This window comes from Caloenas nicobarica, chromosome 12 (assembly GCF_036013445.1).
Source record: "Caloenas nicobarica isolate bCalNic1 chromosome 12, bCalNic1.hap1, whole genome shotgun sequence".
Taxonomy (NCBI): domain Eukaryota; kingdom Metazoa; phylum Chordata; class Aves; order Columbiformes; family Columbidae; genus Caloenas; species Caloenas nicobarica.
This window is the reverse complement of record NC_088256.1, coordinates 4,328,243-4,344,931: the sequence shown is the minus strand read 5'-3', so window position 1 is coordinate 4,344,931 and position 16,689 is coordinate 4,328,243. Positions and strand designations below refer to the sequence as shown.

General features: G+C 51.9%; 1 protein-coding gene across 5 annotated transcripts; it reads right to left on the bottom strand.

The window, feature by feature from the left end:
* Nucleotides 1-3,733: 3,733 nt before the first annotated feature.
* ATP1B4 (ATPase Na+/K+ transporting family member beta 4) lies at nucleotides 3,734-14,739 on the bottom strand. 5 transcript variants are annotated; one of them, XM_065643250.1, is made up of 9 exons: nucleotides 14,511-14,739; nucleotides 14,255-14,319; nucleotides 11,403-11,565; nucleotides 8,729-8,857; nucleotides 7,771-7,875; nucleotides 7,313-7,509; nucleotides 6,672-6,728; nucleotides 5,891-5,986; nucleotides 3,734-5,011 (listed from the first exon to the last, which is right to left on the bottom strand). In XM_065643250.1, exons 2-9 carry the CDS (start codon nucleotides 14,315-14,317, stop codon nucleotides 4,850-4,852), a joined length of 972 nt encoding a protein of 323 aa, XP_065499322.1. In that variant the 5' UTR covers nucleotides 14,318-14,319; nucleotides 14,511-14,739; the 3' UTR covers nucleotides 3,734-4,849. The 5 variants fall into 5 exon arrangements, with proteins under 5 accessions (XP_065499322.1, XP_065499321.1, XP_065499323.1 ...); XM_065643249.1 differs by having other exon boundaries at nucleotides 14,554-14,739; XM_065643251.1 differs by having other exon boundaries at nucleotides 14,599-14,739.
* Between the last annotated feature and the right edge of the window lie 1,950 nt (nucleotides 14,740-16,689).

Genomic DNA, 16,689 nt, shown 5'->3' with positions numbered 1-16,689 from the left:
TTCTCTTCGTGCCCAGAGAACCTAGAGAAGTGCTGGTGATTTGAGGGTTTGGTCAAGGCAGTGATACATCAGCCTGTCTTTTTTGGTGCTACGTTGCTGTGAGCTCTGAGCTGTGATCAGCTCATGCCTGCTCAGACTGCTGGTTTGTCCTGCATTTCTAACCTGGGTGGACTGCTTGCTAGAGGAAGATGAAATTAAACATACAAATCAGAAGTTGTATGTTACCAATACAAATGGTGTGTGTAATACATAAGTTTAAAGAAGTCTGATCTTTCTATAAATTCTTTACTCAGTACTGATTTTACTTTGGATGTATTATTGTATCTAATACCCTGTAAGTTCTCAAAAGCGTCTGTTTTCTCCTTGTTTTCTGTGGTTTCTAATGCTTTATTTCCTTTACTAACTCATTCTCTCTTGCTTTTTTTTGTTTTTCTTTTTTCTGCAGCTGAAGAATGCTTTGCTGATTCTGACCTGAACTTTCTTATTCCCATCGCAGTGGGCATGGCACTTGGCTTCCTTATCATTCTTGTTTTTATATCTTATATCATTGGAAGAAGAAAAAGTCGTACTGGCTACCAGTCTGTATAATCTCTTAATTCTGTCTCTGCCACCTTCCCTGCTCTTCTCATTTTCCCAGAGTCCCTGATCATCCCCTTAAAAAAAAAAAAAAAAAAATCATAGTTTCTTTATTAAAACAAAAAAACCTAAAAAAACCCATGACGGAACAATGTCCAATGAGTCTGAAGATGAGTTGCAGACTTACTTGAAGCTACTGTATGATTTTGGAGAAAGCGTTCTGAGTGCCACAGAGTTGAGTAGGGTTAATGTGTGTGTGCGTGAGAAAGGTGATTATTCTGCGTAAAGAAGACATCTATGGAACTTAATTTCTGTTGTTTAATCTTTTTATACAAGAAAATTTCTAGTTGCGTACAGCTTATCTCGGATAACGCTCAAGCTAAAAACCATAATCGCAGGTCTGAATGCCGTGTAGAAAGGGAGTGTACCTGCAATGAGAAAATGAATACCGAGCTCTTATCTGGTGTCACTTGGGAACTTGGCATATGGCTGTTGTCTTTTTTTCATTAGCAGCTTGTTCTTGTGAATCAGTCTGGATTTCCTGTTCCTTCTGAATGTAAAGGTAGTACCTGATCTCACTAATAAACTAATATAATATGAGAAGAACATCTGATTCTTCTAGTAAATTAATTTGTTTGACATCAGTCTGGAGGAGTTGACTGCCAACGTGTGTTAAATAACTTTGCGCTAGCGTGAGGTCTTCAATGTCTTTGTTCACTAGGATAAGGCTCGGTCCTGGAGAACTGTCACTACTCAGAAAAGCCAGCAGTCTGCTGAAGGAAATGTGTCCTGTGCTATTTTGTTTGACTGTGTTTTCCCTTTTGTTCTGAGCTGGATTGTGAAATGGGGGTGGGAGGCTGGCATTCCACTGGCTGCGGTTTGTCTCAGCTGTGACTCTGTGCACGTAAAGGGAAGCACAGCATTTCGGCACTGGTCCATGTGAGACTCGAGAGTATTCTGAGATCTCTCAAAGACTAAGAACACAGATTGTTCCGAGGTTCCTGCAGTTCCTTTGGGCAGCTGTCACAGGTTAACAGGGGGTCACTGAAAAGCCGTGAGCTAGGAATGCAAGTGAGATATAAAACCAGTCTGTTTTGGTAGGATTAGTCTGGTTTTAACCTCCCAATTATTACTCTCTCAAAACAAAAATGTTGAATAGTGTAAGAGCACAACATTTCTAGTATGAGGAATGCTGATCATAAAGAAGAAACTTATATATATATAGTGAAGAAAGTGACTTCCAAAGAAATAAGATCATCTGACTTGTTTGAAGATACTTTCTTTGTTATTAATGCCATACCTTTTGCAACTCTATGTTCCATATCTAAGTTGCACCAAAATAGAAGCTGGTCGTTTGTGGTTGTGTTCCCCTTCGTTCCCATCAGGTTCACGTTGACAGGATGAAAGAATCCTCTTGCTCTTTCAGCCGCTTGGGTCCATGCTGGTAAAAGCCTTTTGCAGCTGTGAACCCTGATTTCCAACCGAGGGGCAGCGCAGGGGCTGCCAAGTGTGCAGAGAGCTACTGACAGCACACCGAGTTTCTGCCCTCTGCAGCAAGTGTTCGCTAAAGCTGCTTCAATACTCAATTTCTTTGTACATTGAGCCTGTGTCTACGTTGTAGGGAAAGCACCTTCAGTAACTCGCATGCACAAAGGAGATAGTCAGTGCTGGTGTGTAAGTAACTCACAGTAGCTATATAATCAAGGAAAGGAGATTTCAAGAAAGTTTGTTTTGATGATTGAGAAGCACCTGTACGTTCAATTATTCTTGTCCTCACTGTGACCCAAGATAAGCTGACAATACTGATTTTTGTACTGCAAATGGGCTCTTAAACCAAGTTGTCTTTTTTTAGGAGTGTACCTTAATGCAGCTGAGTTGGACTGTGTGCTTTGGTTTTGGTTGTCTCGGTGTTTTGTGTTGCACCTTTGCTCTCACAATACTTGATTTCCCAGAGTAGCAAATGGTGAATTATTTTGAGCCTGGCAGTTTCTGAGTAACACCTGTTTGTCAGAGTGTGTTGCTGCTTTGCTGCCAGCAGATGGATTCCATCCATGGTTTCGTGCTCAGATTGTAGATCAAAGTATTTTGCATAACTTTCACTAGGCTATTTTAGTAAAATGTGGTCATTTCCTAGATGCACATATATATATTTTATATATACCTATAAAATATTTTTTGGGCTTCAGTAGAAGTCAATAAATGAGCCAGCACTTTAAGGTTGTTGTAGCATGAAGAGTGGTGTATACAATTTGCCAAATCTTGAAATGTCTGTAACAAATATGCTGAAAGCAGAGTATGTGTATGGAAAATAAAGTTAACTATGGTGTTTATAAAGCTTTGTTTTAGTGCAAGTAGACACACATGCCATTTCTGAGAACTTTTCTAACAGGATCGTTGATGTCCCTGGATCTGGATGTTGGTGGGGAAACAGAAACTTTTGCTTCAAATCTGTTCACACATTTGCATCCCAATTAGCTGATCTTTCTTTGTTGATTGGATCAAAGCATGGGTCCAACCTCTGGTAAAGGACCATCTGCTTCATGAATCCTCCCAACAGGCAGGTAGGGAAGAGATACAAATAAAGTTTTGTCCTATTGCTAGCTGGAGAGCTGGTAATTTCATGGCCTGAAGGATGCAGGGTTTGGTTTCCTTTCAGGATCCTACAGAAATACAGATGTATTTAAAAGCTAAAGCAATTGGCAGGTGGGGAAATGTTTGTGGGTTTCACTTATTTCTGGTTAGGAGAAATTGCCGCTAGCATGGCAGCATCTTCCTCGGCAGAAGCCAATTCCTGTAGATCGGAACATGCCCTTTCGGATGAGTTGTGCTGGCAGAATGATTGTGTTGCCCTAGTTCTGTCAGTGTTGCATGAATAACCACACCTGAGCAAAATTAGTTCCTAACCTATTAACACCTCTGGTTCAGGTTTTTAACAGTTCCTAATAAACAGTTTTTGCCGGATGGTTGTTTGTGATGCTTGGTGTACAGTGAGCCTTGTTGTACTGGGCTTCTGAACTCTTTGGCCCTAGAAAGTCAATCAAGTGCTCAAAATTCAAGGATCACTTTACACGCTCCTTTGAAATTCAGTCCCAGCACAGGGAGATAAAGTCACAAGCTGCATCTCTTACACCAGTATTTTAGAAATAGTACCATAGAGTTAATTTTACTGTAGTCACTTTATTTTAATACAAAAAATGACTTCTTACAGAGCTATGTAGATCAGGAAATGATGGCAGATTAAGTACCTGGACTAGGATGTAGGACAAACCGTAATGCTCTTGTTCAGCCAGTCAGTAATTTTAGTAAGTGTGCTTCCCAGCTAGTGCATTATCCCGAGGTGTCCTGCGTCCTCCCAGCCGGCCACGCGCAGAGCGGGGTTCGTCTCTGTGGGACGCGGAAGCCGTGTGCTGGGGCTCACAGGGCCGGGGGGGCTCCACCCGTCTTTGAGGATGACACGCTGGTGACTTCACTAATACCAGCATTGACCCCCAGTGATGAAAAGACTAAGCATTTTCCTGCGGTCTTCTGCAACGTTATAGCTGTGACGTCTCTGGAACAAGGAACAACAGGGCCGAAATATTTGATGGGGGGACTTGATGAGGATTCCTGGGGAGGAGGGAAGCGCTGGAGTGAGGAGGAGGAGGGAGAAATGCATTGATCTTCCCACTTCAGAAAGGAACAGTTGGAAAGGTTCAAGGGCAAATGATTTTCTACATGGCCAACAACCATGGCTCCAACACCTTGGGTGTGCTGAACGCGCTGTGTAAAATGCTGCAGTCAAGATGCTCCTGGTGCTGAAGATCTTAGGAGGCGTTTTGAGATCTGCCATTTTAACTTTTTTATTTTTTTTTATTTTAAGAGTAGTGCTAATAAACTACCCCCTGGTTAGCTTTTGCCAGAGAAATGCACATAAAACTATAGTAAAGATTAAAATTTAAAACAGGAAAAATGCATTCCACAGGGGTCACTTGTAAAAGACCTTATGAAAATAGCGTTCAGATATCAGAGGGGTTTTTTTAATCAAAACTGAAATGCTTTTGCAGGTTCTCTGCCCATTAGATAACTTTTAATTTTTACTAATAATGATTTACATCAGATGATGAAAAATGTGGTTCCAAGCTCCATTACATCTTATTTGTTTCCTAACTATGAACAAAAATAAATTAACAAAAATCTCCATGTGCCTGTTTTTTCTAGCAGAAAAAAATGCTGGCTTTGTGCTTTAAGAAGGAAAAAGCCTCTGATTAACCTAAGTGCCCAGTGTTTGCAGTGGCTACTTTCCGATGCTGAGTGTGAAGATGATCCGGCCCAGGAAGCGGTCGCTGTTAACATCGTTGATAATACCTTTCCCATTCAGACTGCACTGAATAGGAACCAAATAATTCTTCTTTACATCTGTAAAGTGCATAGCCACCAGTGGGGACGTATAGTTGACCTGAAAAGAAGGGAGATTTCAGTGTAATTTTTGAAGGAGCAGTAAAGCAGGCAGTGCTTCCATATTCAGTAGAAATCATTAGTAATTGGTTCACGGTTTCCAGGCATCTGAGCGCGTTTGCCTGATGCCCATCATGGTCCCTCGGGATGCTGAAGCTGAGCCTTTCTGTGCCGCGGAGGGACGTGATCGCACTGCCCCGCACCTCTTGGGTTGGTGAGCCAGGACAAGTAACACTGGATAATGGGACTCCCAAATCCTTTCTCCTGTTCTAAAAACCAACCTATGGCTTGTAATAAGAAATCCGTGGCATTCCTCAGGTCCGTGTGCTCAAAGTACACGCAGACCTGGCATCTGGGGCTGTGACTCAGCCGGCAGCAGTGTGACAATAGGAGTCTGGCGCCTGCCTCATCTTCCATTTCAGCTTTTGTCGTGCAGGTGTGTTACCTCCTGAGGCTGCACAGCCTAGCACAGGCCAAAGCAGTGCCGGCCAGCATGTTCAGAAAGAGCCACTGGTGCTGGCCTGCTCTGTTTTGAGCCACCCAGCCTGAAGTGGTTTTGTCATAGCTTTGACAGAAGCCCCATCCTTTTCCTCTTGTGTTAGCTCACCCTTGATTTCCCTAACTCCCAGGGAAAATGCTGGTGTTGAGACCTTCTCTGGGAGTTAGCAAAGCCAGTCTTAGTCTCCAGATGATAAATCTAAACATTCCCATCACTGGCAAGGGGGAACCGGAGTCCCCAAGGATTTCCCGCGGTTTGTCAGAGACAGAAATAGAGCGCTGTAATCCCAGTGCCCTCCCTCCTGCCTGCATCTGCCCAAAATAGCCAGAAAGCACATCTATACTCTCCTTCCCAAAGAGATACAACAAAGTCCTTACTTACATGAGTGCTCTTGCCATAGTAGGGATAATACATGAGATCAAACGTCCCGTTTCCAGGGTAGAAGTCTACTGATCTGAGATCACTCCCATTGCCTTTCTGCGATTGGAAAAAAAGAGAAAGGTACACACACAAAATACAGCTCCCTTTGGAGTAAGGTGAAGGAGCTTTAGTACAGACACCACTTGGAAATCCACGTCAGGGCTCAGCTGTGCCTGCCTGCAGGCAGCGTGTTTGCTGTGAGAGCCAGAGCACCCCTGCGCTGTGAAGGCACGGGCGAGGGTTACAGAATTTGCCGCCTGTCGATCCCTCCCTGCACTTGCCTACTGCTTTATTGCTCTCCAAGGGTGGGATCCAGCTGCTGCCCGGGCAGCAGGAACCCTTCCTTCCACCCCTCCACCCTGCTGCTGTGCCTTGCGGGGTGCTCCCTGGGGCTGAGGGTCCTGCAGGCTGGGTGGGGATGGGTGCGAGCAGCTCCCGTCTCATTCCCCAGCTCCAGGCTCTGGCTGGTACCCAGCCCGGTGGGGCTGCCCGCGGGGGCTGAGCAGAGCGCTGCTGGCAGGGCTCGCAGGAGCTGGGAGGCTGAGGACCAGGCTGGGAAGCAGGAGACTGGCGGCCTCTGTCGTTTTCAGCAGACCAGTCCCTGCTTGTACCCAGAGGCATCAGCAGTGCTGGGTCCTGCAAGTGTTTGGGGCTAATATGGGGATGGATAGTGGTGGGGTCCATCAGAGGAAGACATTTGGCCTTCTACACACCACGCTGCCGAGCAGGAATGAGACAGTACCTGCACTTTGCAGTCCACGCTCACGGGGACTCCAGCACCAGGGCGGTAGCCTATGATCTGCAAAAACAAGAGACATCCGTGCTTGTATGAAATGCAGTGCCAGATGCACGCTGCCTCCCTTACCCAGGGTTTAAGCTCTCCTATGTGCCAGTCACGTTGTTGGGACGGGAGTTACGTGTCCCTAGAAGCAGAGTTTGCCTCCTGAAAGCGGGGGCAGAGCAGAGCACCCAGAGAGTACACACTCCTTGGAGTAACACGGCCACTTCCACACACATTTATTTTCCCAGCAATGTGCACTGATCCACTATGCTGTTAGATGATTTCAAATAAACTTGATCCTACGAAAATTCCCATTATAAAGAGACGAGGGCCTGAGGTGTAGCCCTAAAGCTCTGTTCCTCCCATGGAGGGGCCAGGCACAATACCTTCCAAGCACTGAGGCCTCAGCAAATCAAACTGAGCAAGTTTTGTAGGGCAGTGTTTCTTTTTTATGTTTTCTAGCAGGTATGAACCAGCAGGTTTTGGGATCCTAGTTCCCTTTTCCCTGGGCCTGAGAAGTGGAGGGGTTTCAGTCTCTGCATGGTCTTTATTGCACTGGGACGCACTGAAGGAAGGAATTAGACAACCAGCTTTCTCTGTACCCGGTTCATCTTCAGCAGGATGCAGGGCTGGCCTCTGGAGTAGCCAAATGTTGGGTCCTCAATGCCAGAGCAGTTCTGCAGCAGCGAGCGCTTGAACTGGCAGGCCTTCTTCTCCTCGCTTTCATTGCCCCCTTGGATGAAGTACTGTCCTGAGGTGCACTTGATATTCTTCTCCTCTTGGACTTTGTCATCATAGGCTGGTGGAGACCAAGAGACTTGTTAACGTTTCTCGGGACCTGCACAGACCCACATCTGCATGTCAAGGGAGTTAGAAAATCCCACCTGGAAAAGCATGGCAGAAGCTCCCATGACCACTTTATGAGCCTCCCTTTCTAGATGGGGGCCATGAGATGCCGAGAGCTGATCTGTGCCCCAGGAGGAGACCGCTGCACCGTGTACATGTGTGCACGGATGCAAACAACTTGCTGGCATGACTTCTGGGGTGCCCAAGAGCTTACCTGCTAGGAAGTGGTGCATGCTGTCCACGTATGGCTGCCACGTGCTGGGCTGAGAGATGTTGAAGGCAATGGTGAACCCATTCAAGTACGGCCTGATCATTACTCCTGCAGAAGGAAACGGACCCTGTTAGAGCAGACATGGATGGACTGGCCTCAGGCTTGGGGCACGTGTTGCAGGGGCTGGTTGCACTGCGGCTGAGCTCGGAGCTGGGCACAGGCACGAGACCGGCAGCGCCAGCTCACAAGTAAACTCCCTCCCCAACCCGCTGATCCCTCACCTCCGTTTCACACCCAGAGAACACCATGCACATCAAAATATCCCAGGAAACATGGGAGACCTGGAGGGTCTCAGCAGCACTGCGGGAAAGTGATGGACTTAGGGCTGCAGACAGGGACTGAGGGATGATGCCCTGTGCTCCCAGCTGCACGACCAGGTCCAGGCAGGGAGCAGGGCGAGAGGGCCTCCTCTTCCCCACCAACACAAAAACACTGCGAAAATGCTGCTTCAGTCATAGGGAAAGGAGTTTTTAATCATTATCTTGCCAGGACTCCCCCAAATAATAATGCATAAAAGCTACTCTTGATTTGCATTTTATTTTGAAGGTATGAGGTATAAAGGGGCAGCAACCAAAATGAATGGGCATCAGCTATGAAATGCCTAAACTTTCCCATTTACATTGAGGATAATTAGCCTAATAATTAGCATGATTAGAATAACAATTAGTATAATTATAACGAATGCTTCACATGGGGCTATTTAAGATGCCTGATCCTCTGCAGAGAACCTACAGCACTGTCAGTGCCCCGAGGTAAGTGATAACACCCCGTGTTATGGAGGGCTGGTTGACTGCAGGAGTGTACAGCTAGAGCAGGACGTTACCCACGGTCCCTGCCACACCACATCGGTGGCACTTCACCCAGCAGAGGTGCCTGAGGCCGGGCTGGCTGGGGAACGTACCTGGCGGAGACACGCGGTCCCGGTACCTGGGCGTGTAGGGGCTCAGCGTGAGCAGCATCACGTACATGCAGAAGGCAAACATTCCGGCCAGGCACGTGTAGAAAACGAAGTAAAACAGTAAGATCAAGCCTGCAAAAGAGAGAGGGTGTGTTGTGGTTAATGCAACCAGAGCATGTCCCAGGGGCTGTGTCCCACAGGGATGTGCAGCTGTGCTCAGCACAGTGTCCTCCACAGCCCCGAGTCGTGGAGGTGGGAGCTCGCAGCCCCCCTCCACCCACAGACCCTGGCATTTTTGGGTGCAGGACTCTCAGCCACACTCCCTGCCCAGCCCTGTGGCCAGGGCAGCTGCCATTTGGCTTTGTGCTCTTTTTGCTCCATGGTCTTTCCCAGAGCTGGGTCAGGACCAGGTCCGTGTGTCCACCTACCTCAGCTCTCTCTGACAGACAGACCCGACCTTGGCTCTTGCCCTTCCCACTGCTTCGGCTTCAGCACGTCCCAATTCCCGATGGGGGCTGTGGGGCTATGCTCCTGCCCCAGCTCCTGTCGCTTACGCAGCAGGGAGCCCAGCGCTGAGACCGCAGTGAGCAGCATCGCTCAGGGGCTGCAGCACCGCTGGCTGTTTCACAGCCCTGACGTCCAGGGAATGGGTTTGTTTTTCCTCTGGACCAGGCTGATGGCTGAGGATGTCTCAAGGGGCCATGGCCTATGAATAAAACCCAGTGGCTCAGAAAGAAAATTGAAGCCCTAACGCAAACATTTCCCAGAAGAAACATGCTGGCAGCTCGGAGGGAGCCCTGGGAATGCAGATGTGCACTCCCCCTGTGCTTCTGCCGGGGCTGCGGTGCTGGGAACCGCTGCAGGGCTGTGTCCTGCTGCGGGGCAAGCCGGGACAGCCGGGACCATCACCGCTGCTGGTGGCACAGCAGGCACAGCCTCCGCACCAGTCTGGTGGGGCTGGAGATGCAGCTTGGGTGTTGAGACAATGCTTTTTGGGACACGGTGCTGCTATCCTTCCCATTCTTACATTTCCTGCAAAACAGCAGGAATGGTTGTCATGGACAGAGTGGGGGAGCAGACCTTCCCGGGGCTGGGGCCTCCTGTGCTGACCCTGCGGCCAGCTGGCTCCCTGCATTTCGGCAGCACAGGTCCCCTGCGCCCCCCGTCCCTGGGGAACATCTCCAGGGCCAGTCTGGGGGAGCAGGCTCAGGCTGGGCAAACTCCTTCCTCTTCACCCCTGAGATAAGAGCAGGAAAGTTCACCTCTGTTCACCTCCAAATGCTCTCATTTTAAAATAGAATTTGATTTTCACAGTAGCTTCAGTACCTCTCTCCTACCTCCCTGTATGGGTATGTGAGCACACACGCGTGTGCAGCGGGGGTATGTGTGTCTGTAGGGCAGCAGGACCATATAGCAGGACACCCTGATGCTCCCGGGGTGCAGGAGGATGCTGCTCCCTCCCCGAGGCTGTAAATAAATAACCTCCAGCAGTTGCGAGCCAGGGCCACAAGCACACCAGCCTGAGCAAGCACAGAGTTTTTCTCAGCACCCAGCAGAGCCTCCAGAAACCCAAACCCATGTCCCTGAGGACTGTCACCTCCACACAGCTCCTGCACTCCGGTCTGTGCCTTCCTATCCAGCAAAGGAGCAGGAAAACCGGGCTGCCTCTGCGGCCGGCAAAGGGCACAGGGGAGCAAAAGTGGATTTCAAGGCCTGCCCCGGACTCACGCTTGTGGGGTTTCAGACTCCTCTGGTGTTTGTGCGCAGTTTATTTTTTTCTCCTGGCTGTCCCCACAGACTGAGCAGCTGCCTCCGATAATTTGCAGCCTTACACCAATGCTGATGTGTATGTGATGCTGGGCTAAGGTTGGGGATTTTCACTCCGCTGCAGGGGCTGGGCGCTGTCAGGACAGCCTGCAAAGGTGGACAGCATCGCGTGTGCTGTGGCGCCTTGGTCCCAGACCGAGCCTGTGGCACTGGGCTGCTCTGAACCACCCAGGTCACCTCCAGGCTCAGCGATCATTTTTGAAGGCCACATGGATGCGGATAAACTAGACAGGGGGCTCAAAACCCTCACTGGCACATCCCAGCCCACCAGCCCCGATAGCACATGTGGGCTCTGCCGTGTCACACCCCGGGGAAGCTGCGGGGTGGCGGTGACCAGCTCTTCCTGCCCCACAGCCAGGGAGCACGCAGGCAAGGATGGCTGCTCAGCCCCGTGGTGTGCACCTTCCCCAAAATGCCTGCCCTGTGACGCAGGTGCTCTCCACCCACCAATACCGATGACCCCAAAGCCACCTCTCCATGGGCTCCTGATTACATAGGCAGGAGCTGGGTCACCGGTGGCACCAGGGACGTGTGGCTGCAGCAGACCCACCTGCAGCCCCCACGCTTGCTTGGGCTCTTAATTTCTTCCCAGTACATGGACTGGGCAACTCAAAATCTTTGCTTTCGCGTTCTCAGTAAAGGTTCACATCCAGACCAAGGATAAACTTCCCCAAGGTTTTCTGCTTGTCCTCATCACTAGTTCTTTATTGCACTGCTTAGAAACATCTACCCTGAAAATGGGGGACAGCAATGTCAGTCCAGGCTATCAAGGACATTCACAGGCAAGTGCATCTGTTGTGAAGCAGAAAAAGCAATAATCCCCAAAAGCGGGGCTTGAGCAATGACCTACCCCAGCTCTTGGCTGTTCTCCCTAGGCAAGTTCTCTCCTCCGGGTTCCACAGGAACATCTTCATCTCTCCAGCCAGGTCTGCCCATGTTTTGCTCCCCATCTCTGCCTCAGTCTTGTCCTCCTCTCTGTTAGGATCCTGGACCTTCTCCTCATGCTTATTTTCCTGGAAGAGTTACAGAACACAACCCCCACGTGCAAGCTGAACATCTCATTGGCCAAAAATAAATGCAAAAGCACTTAATAGCTGGAAATGTTTCAAATTTCCATTTTCCCATCATCACTCTTGAGTTAAACAGAGGCAGTTTTGGCTGTTCTGACTGAAGATCGCTTAGATCCCAGCATCCATTTTTCCATGACATGTACATCACTGCTGTCACACTGGGTGTCTCCTTGTCCTGGCATTTACAGAAAATCATGTTCTTCCACCTGCGTGATCATGGCCAAAGAAAACCTGTGATTTGGGAGGACCAGGGTTGTTCCCACGCTTCTGCAACATCTCTGGGCTCAAATGCATGTTTTCTGTGCTATCACAGATGACAGCAGGCAGTATTATTTAAGAGGTCATCCAGTCTGTTTTTCTTGGCGTGTGAGCAAGCGGTTTGTCTTTGGAGAAATCCCTGTGTTATTTTTTAATTACACTGAGTTCCAGGGAAAAGCATCTCCCCAGGTGGCGAGAGTTTGCATTTTACCTCGGTGGTGAAAACTTGTTTGTGTGGAGCTTGGGAACACAAACCTCTCTGTACCTGTGCCTGGCCAAAAGTCACTTGAGCTGAGGCACGGCAGCTGTCCCTAACCACCCTTGAACCTGGGCAGGCTCTCTGTCTCCAAAAGCAGGCAGAGAGGTGGGAGAGGGTGCAGACCTCGGTTTGAGGTCGGAGCAGGGCTGGGCCAGGTACCGCCGGGGAGAAGGGCTGATGCTGAGATGCTTTAATGCAACTGCTGCTACAGGGCTCAGCTGTTCCCGGCTGGATCAGAGCCACGCTCACCCGCCCTGGCCACATCTCTCTGAAGCCGCCGTGCCCGCTGCGAGTGCAGCCCCGCAGCAGCTGCGCTGGCACAGTCGCCCTGTGTGTGCACTGGGGCCATGGAAACCCACCGGCTGTGGGCACCTGTTGGAGCCACAAACGACAAGTGAGATATTTACACCCCACGGGTCAGCCTGGGGGAGCCAGGAAGCGTCCGACAGCTTGGCAGAAAGTCTGGCTTGGAAACGCCTTCGAATCGGGGGAATCGAACTCTGCTCAGACACACAAATACTGCAAAACAGTGAGAACGGGTGGAAAGTACTGACTCTGAAGCCCAAATTTGTGCCTTGGAGAGCCTGGGCCAGACCCAGGGGGGCTGTAAAATATCACCATCCCACTGACTGCCCCGATCGGACCCAGTTAAAGCGCCAGTGGGGCTCTTCTGGAAGCACGCCTGCGTCAGAGCGCTGCTGCCGGCCAAGTGCCCGCGGCTGCCCGTACAGCGCAGGCAGCGCTTGGCCCGGGTCCCGCAGCCCCGGCTGGAGCCTCTCCCGGGCCAGCTCCTGCGCAGCCACAGCCCTGCACCACACAGAGCTGGCAAAAGCAGAGGATTTCGGAGCAGGGAAGCAGCAGCCCCAGCACGAGTCACCAGCAGGGATGTGGGAGCAGAGGTGTGGGGGCTGCCAGGACACTCGCGGTAGAACAAGTGATAGAAGAAAGGGAGGAGATGGAGTTCTTCCTCCAGTTCTCCTCCCCGTTAAATGAAAGAGTTACTGGCAGCTGTTCCTGAAACAGTTTTCTCAGACTGCCAGAGCAGCGGGGACTGCTCAGAGAGACTCTGCACCAATGCTTAGAGCTGCTTTAGGAGAAGCCCTTTGGATTTCACACCAGCTGCAGCTGGGAGGCAGCGAGGGCAGCACATGGGCTGCATGTACAGCCCTCTCCCAGGAGCTGCCACTAATGCTTAGAGCTGTGGGGGGACACAGGCACGGTCCCCCATGGGCTCTTACCCAGGGAACCCCACAGCTCTGCTCTGCAGAAAGCTTTCGCAAGGAGGGAAAAGTTTCTGAGTCTCCTGGCTTTGTGCCACATGAAGGGTCCAGTCCTGCCAGCTGGGAGAGCCCATGGGGGTCCGTGGCAGCGCAGGAAGGCTGAGGGGGGCCCAGGTTCTCCCCAGGGGCAGGGAGGTCTGTGTGGGGCAGCCAGACAGGACGGGATGACCCCACTGCCGGGTCCCTGGCAGAGGTCCCTGAGCTGGGGAGCTGGGCTAGGTCTGGATTGCAACACCTCCTGGGGTTTTATGTTTGGAGCCCAGGAGCAGAGATGGTCTTGGAGCAGTCCCTTGCACCTGGACAAGGGGCAGGAGGAGCAGCAGGAGCTGGGGTTGGGAGCATGCTGGGGCAGGAAGGGGACACAGCCACGGTGGGACCTGTCGGGCCACGGCTGCCTGCCAGCCCCAGGCTGCTGCCTGCTGTGGCAGCTGGGGTGACTCTGGGTGGTGAAGCAAAGCTGGGGTTCATCCCTGGTGGGATCACACTGTGCTGACAGTCATGGGTGCCCTGAGGGAGGCCAGGGGCTTTCCCCCATCCCCGCCCTGGACCAGATCAGTTCTCAACAGTGGATTCCTCCTGCTGAAAGCCAGCTGTGCAGAGGGTGGCCCATGCCCAGGTGTCCTCGTCCCTCCCAGCCCCCTGACTTCCCAGGACCACCAACCAGACCCCCTGCTGCCCCTTTCCCTCTCAGTGCAAAGTGCTCACACTTTGCCCAAGGGATGAAGCAGCATTTTCTAAAGCAAAGTAGCTACAATTATCAGCCATGAAGCAGGTCCCTGGCAGCAGCCCCCGCTTTGCCTCTCGGAGGGTGGCCAGCAGCCCCCAAAAGACTCACCACCTTCTGCTGGGGGCTCCTGTGCTGGCCCTCTGTGCCTCCAGCGCTGGTATTCCCCTCCATCCCTGGGTGGGAAACGCAGAGAAACACGAGCGTCAGCAACGCAGGAGCCCGGGGCTGAACTCAGCAGCACCAGCCCCATCGTGGGTGCCGTGTCGCCCGGCCCTTGGGGAACCATGGGCACAGCCCCCTCCCCAGCACAGCTCCCCAGACCTGCAGCACCCCCCAAAAAGGCTGAGTGCAGCTGCACCAAGACCTTTGCCTGTCTGCAAGGGAACCACGCTGCTTTCCCTTCCTACCCTGCAGGACTTCAGCGTTCGGGAGTGAATCAAAAAATAACTTGCTTTCCTAAGAGGAGTGAGATCAACGCAACAGGATCCCGTCCAGAGCCCCCTGGCACCTGGTGCCCTTTGCAGCACCCTCACAGCGTTCTGCCCCGCGCCCGAGTTCCCACCAAGGCCAGCCAGTGCCCTACATGGGGAAACCGGGCTCTCCGCCCCAGGGAGACCGCACAGTTGTTAATAAACATTAGCAAATTGCTAGGGCTTTCGATGGCTACATGTGTCTGTCATATGTGCTTGTCAGTCATGGCAGGGCCCTGTTCAATGTTTGCAAAATCTCTTTTGCGGTGAAGGGGTAGTGTGAGGGGCAAGTCTATATTTATCCCTTTGAATTGAGACAGCAGCTAGGAGTGCGCAGTGTCGGCTTCCCCAGCCCGCTGTAAGAGCTGTGCAGTCACGGAGACAAAATCCACAGGGACACCTTGTTGTGACACCCTGTGGACCAGGGCCGGGGAGTATCAGATTTTCTCCCGTCAGTGAATTATGGGGACAAGATGGTGCATGAGAGGCACAGGGCGTGCGTGCTGGAGTTCCGCTGCTGGGGGGGGGCAGTGTGATGGGAGTGCTGGGGGACAACAGGGAGATGGGACACTGGGGTCGGGCCAACGTCACCAAAGCCCTGCCTGCTGCTCCATGTGCGGCAGTGCCTGGAACAGCTTCAGCAGTGTGATGGCAACAAGCGAGGGCTGCCTGTCCCCAGCTGTGCCCCATGCAGCTCTCACGGAACAGCATGGCTTGTTTTACACTGTTCCTAGCCAGAGCTCAGCACCGTCCACCAGCTCATTCCTTCAGCATGTTTCCAACAAAGCCAGTGACCCTTCCCTTCGCGAGAGAGCCAAGCCCTGTGGGGAAATGCTGCCTTGCCCCAGGCTGGGGCTTTGACTGGAGGCATGAGGAGGTCTGTCCCAAGCTCCCGCAGGGCTGCACCATGCCAGCCAAGTGGGCAAAGCACCGTTTCTCCCTTCCCTCTCCTGAACGTGGCTGAACGCCACGCACCGGCTGTGCTAATAAATGGGCGCAGATGGAAGGAAAGAGGTCTGGCAGCTGCCCCAGTCTGCGCCGAGTTGGCCAGGGCTGCCACACGCCTGCTGCCAGCTACACAGGCAGTGCTGGCTCGGCACCGGCACTGCCCGCAGCCAGGCACGCAGGCAGGAGGGCGCGCAGGCAGCCCTGCCCGAGCCTGGCACTCCACAGCTGGGCTTGGGCGTCGGGGGCTGGAGAGTTGCCTGCCCAAAGCTTGGGAGCTGGGCTGGGATGCAGGGATTAAACTGCACCTGGGCAATTGTGGGGCACCAGCAGCTCCCCAGGGGCACACACACCCTGTCACAGCGATTGTGCTGCTCCGCAGCCTGGCCCTGGCATGGAGCAGAGGAGGGAGCTGAGACCCGTCCCCTGTATCACCAGCACGGAGCAGGAGGGGGCCAGTGCCGGCCCCAGTGCCCAGTGGGGCACAGGCAGCGAGCACAGGGCTTCTCTAGTTCATTCAAGGTGAATAACCACTGTTTTCTCTGGAGGTGACGTGTTCTTTGCCATTAATTGATCTGGGCATTTGTAACTTGCCTCTTGCACTGCTGTCAGTGTATGCTTTCACTTTTCTCCTGGGAGAAGTTGGTAATTAGGCTCTTATCCAATCAAAGTGTGGGTTTTTTTGAAGCAGAGATAGGATTAGTTTATTTTAACTTGATGAAATATGCTTCGGCTTGAAATAATTACATGACTTGCACTTAGCACCTCTCAGCCCAGGGCATTAAAGTGATTTACAAGCAATTACGAAGCCTGCTGGGAAGATGTTTTTATCCGCATTTTAGAGACATGATATAGAAAACAGAGTTTGAGGGCCTGCCCTGATTCCTCAGCCAGAGGTGTGGGGAGCTTGCAGGGTCCCACGGGAGTGCTGCCTCGGTGGGGTGGGACACGGGCAACAGGCATCGCCACGGCAGCAGGGATCTCAAAGCAACGAGAATTAAAAAACTGGGCCAGTGGCCGTGGCGGGAGGCTGCCCAGGAGTGCCACCAGCACCGCTCTGGGGCTCAGTGCTGCGGGGAGGAGAGAGATGCGGAGGATGGGGGGACAGAGAGGCACTGGGGAGTCGTT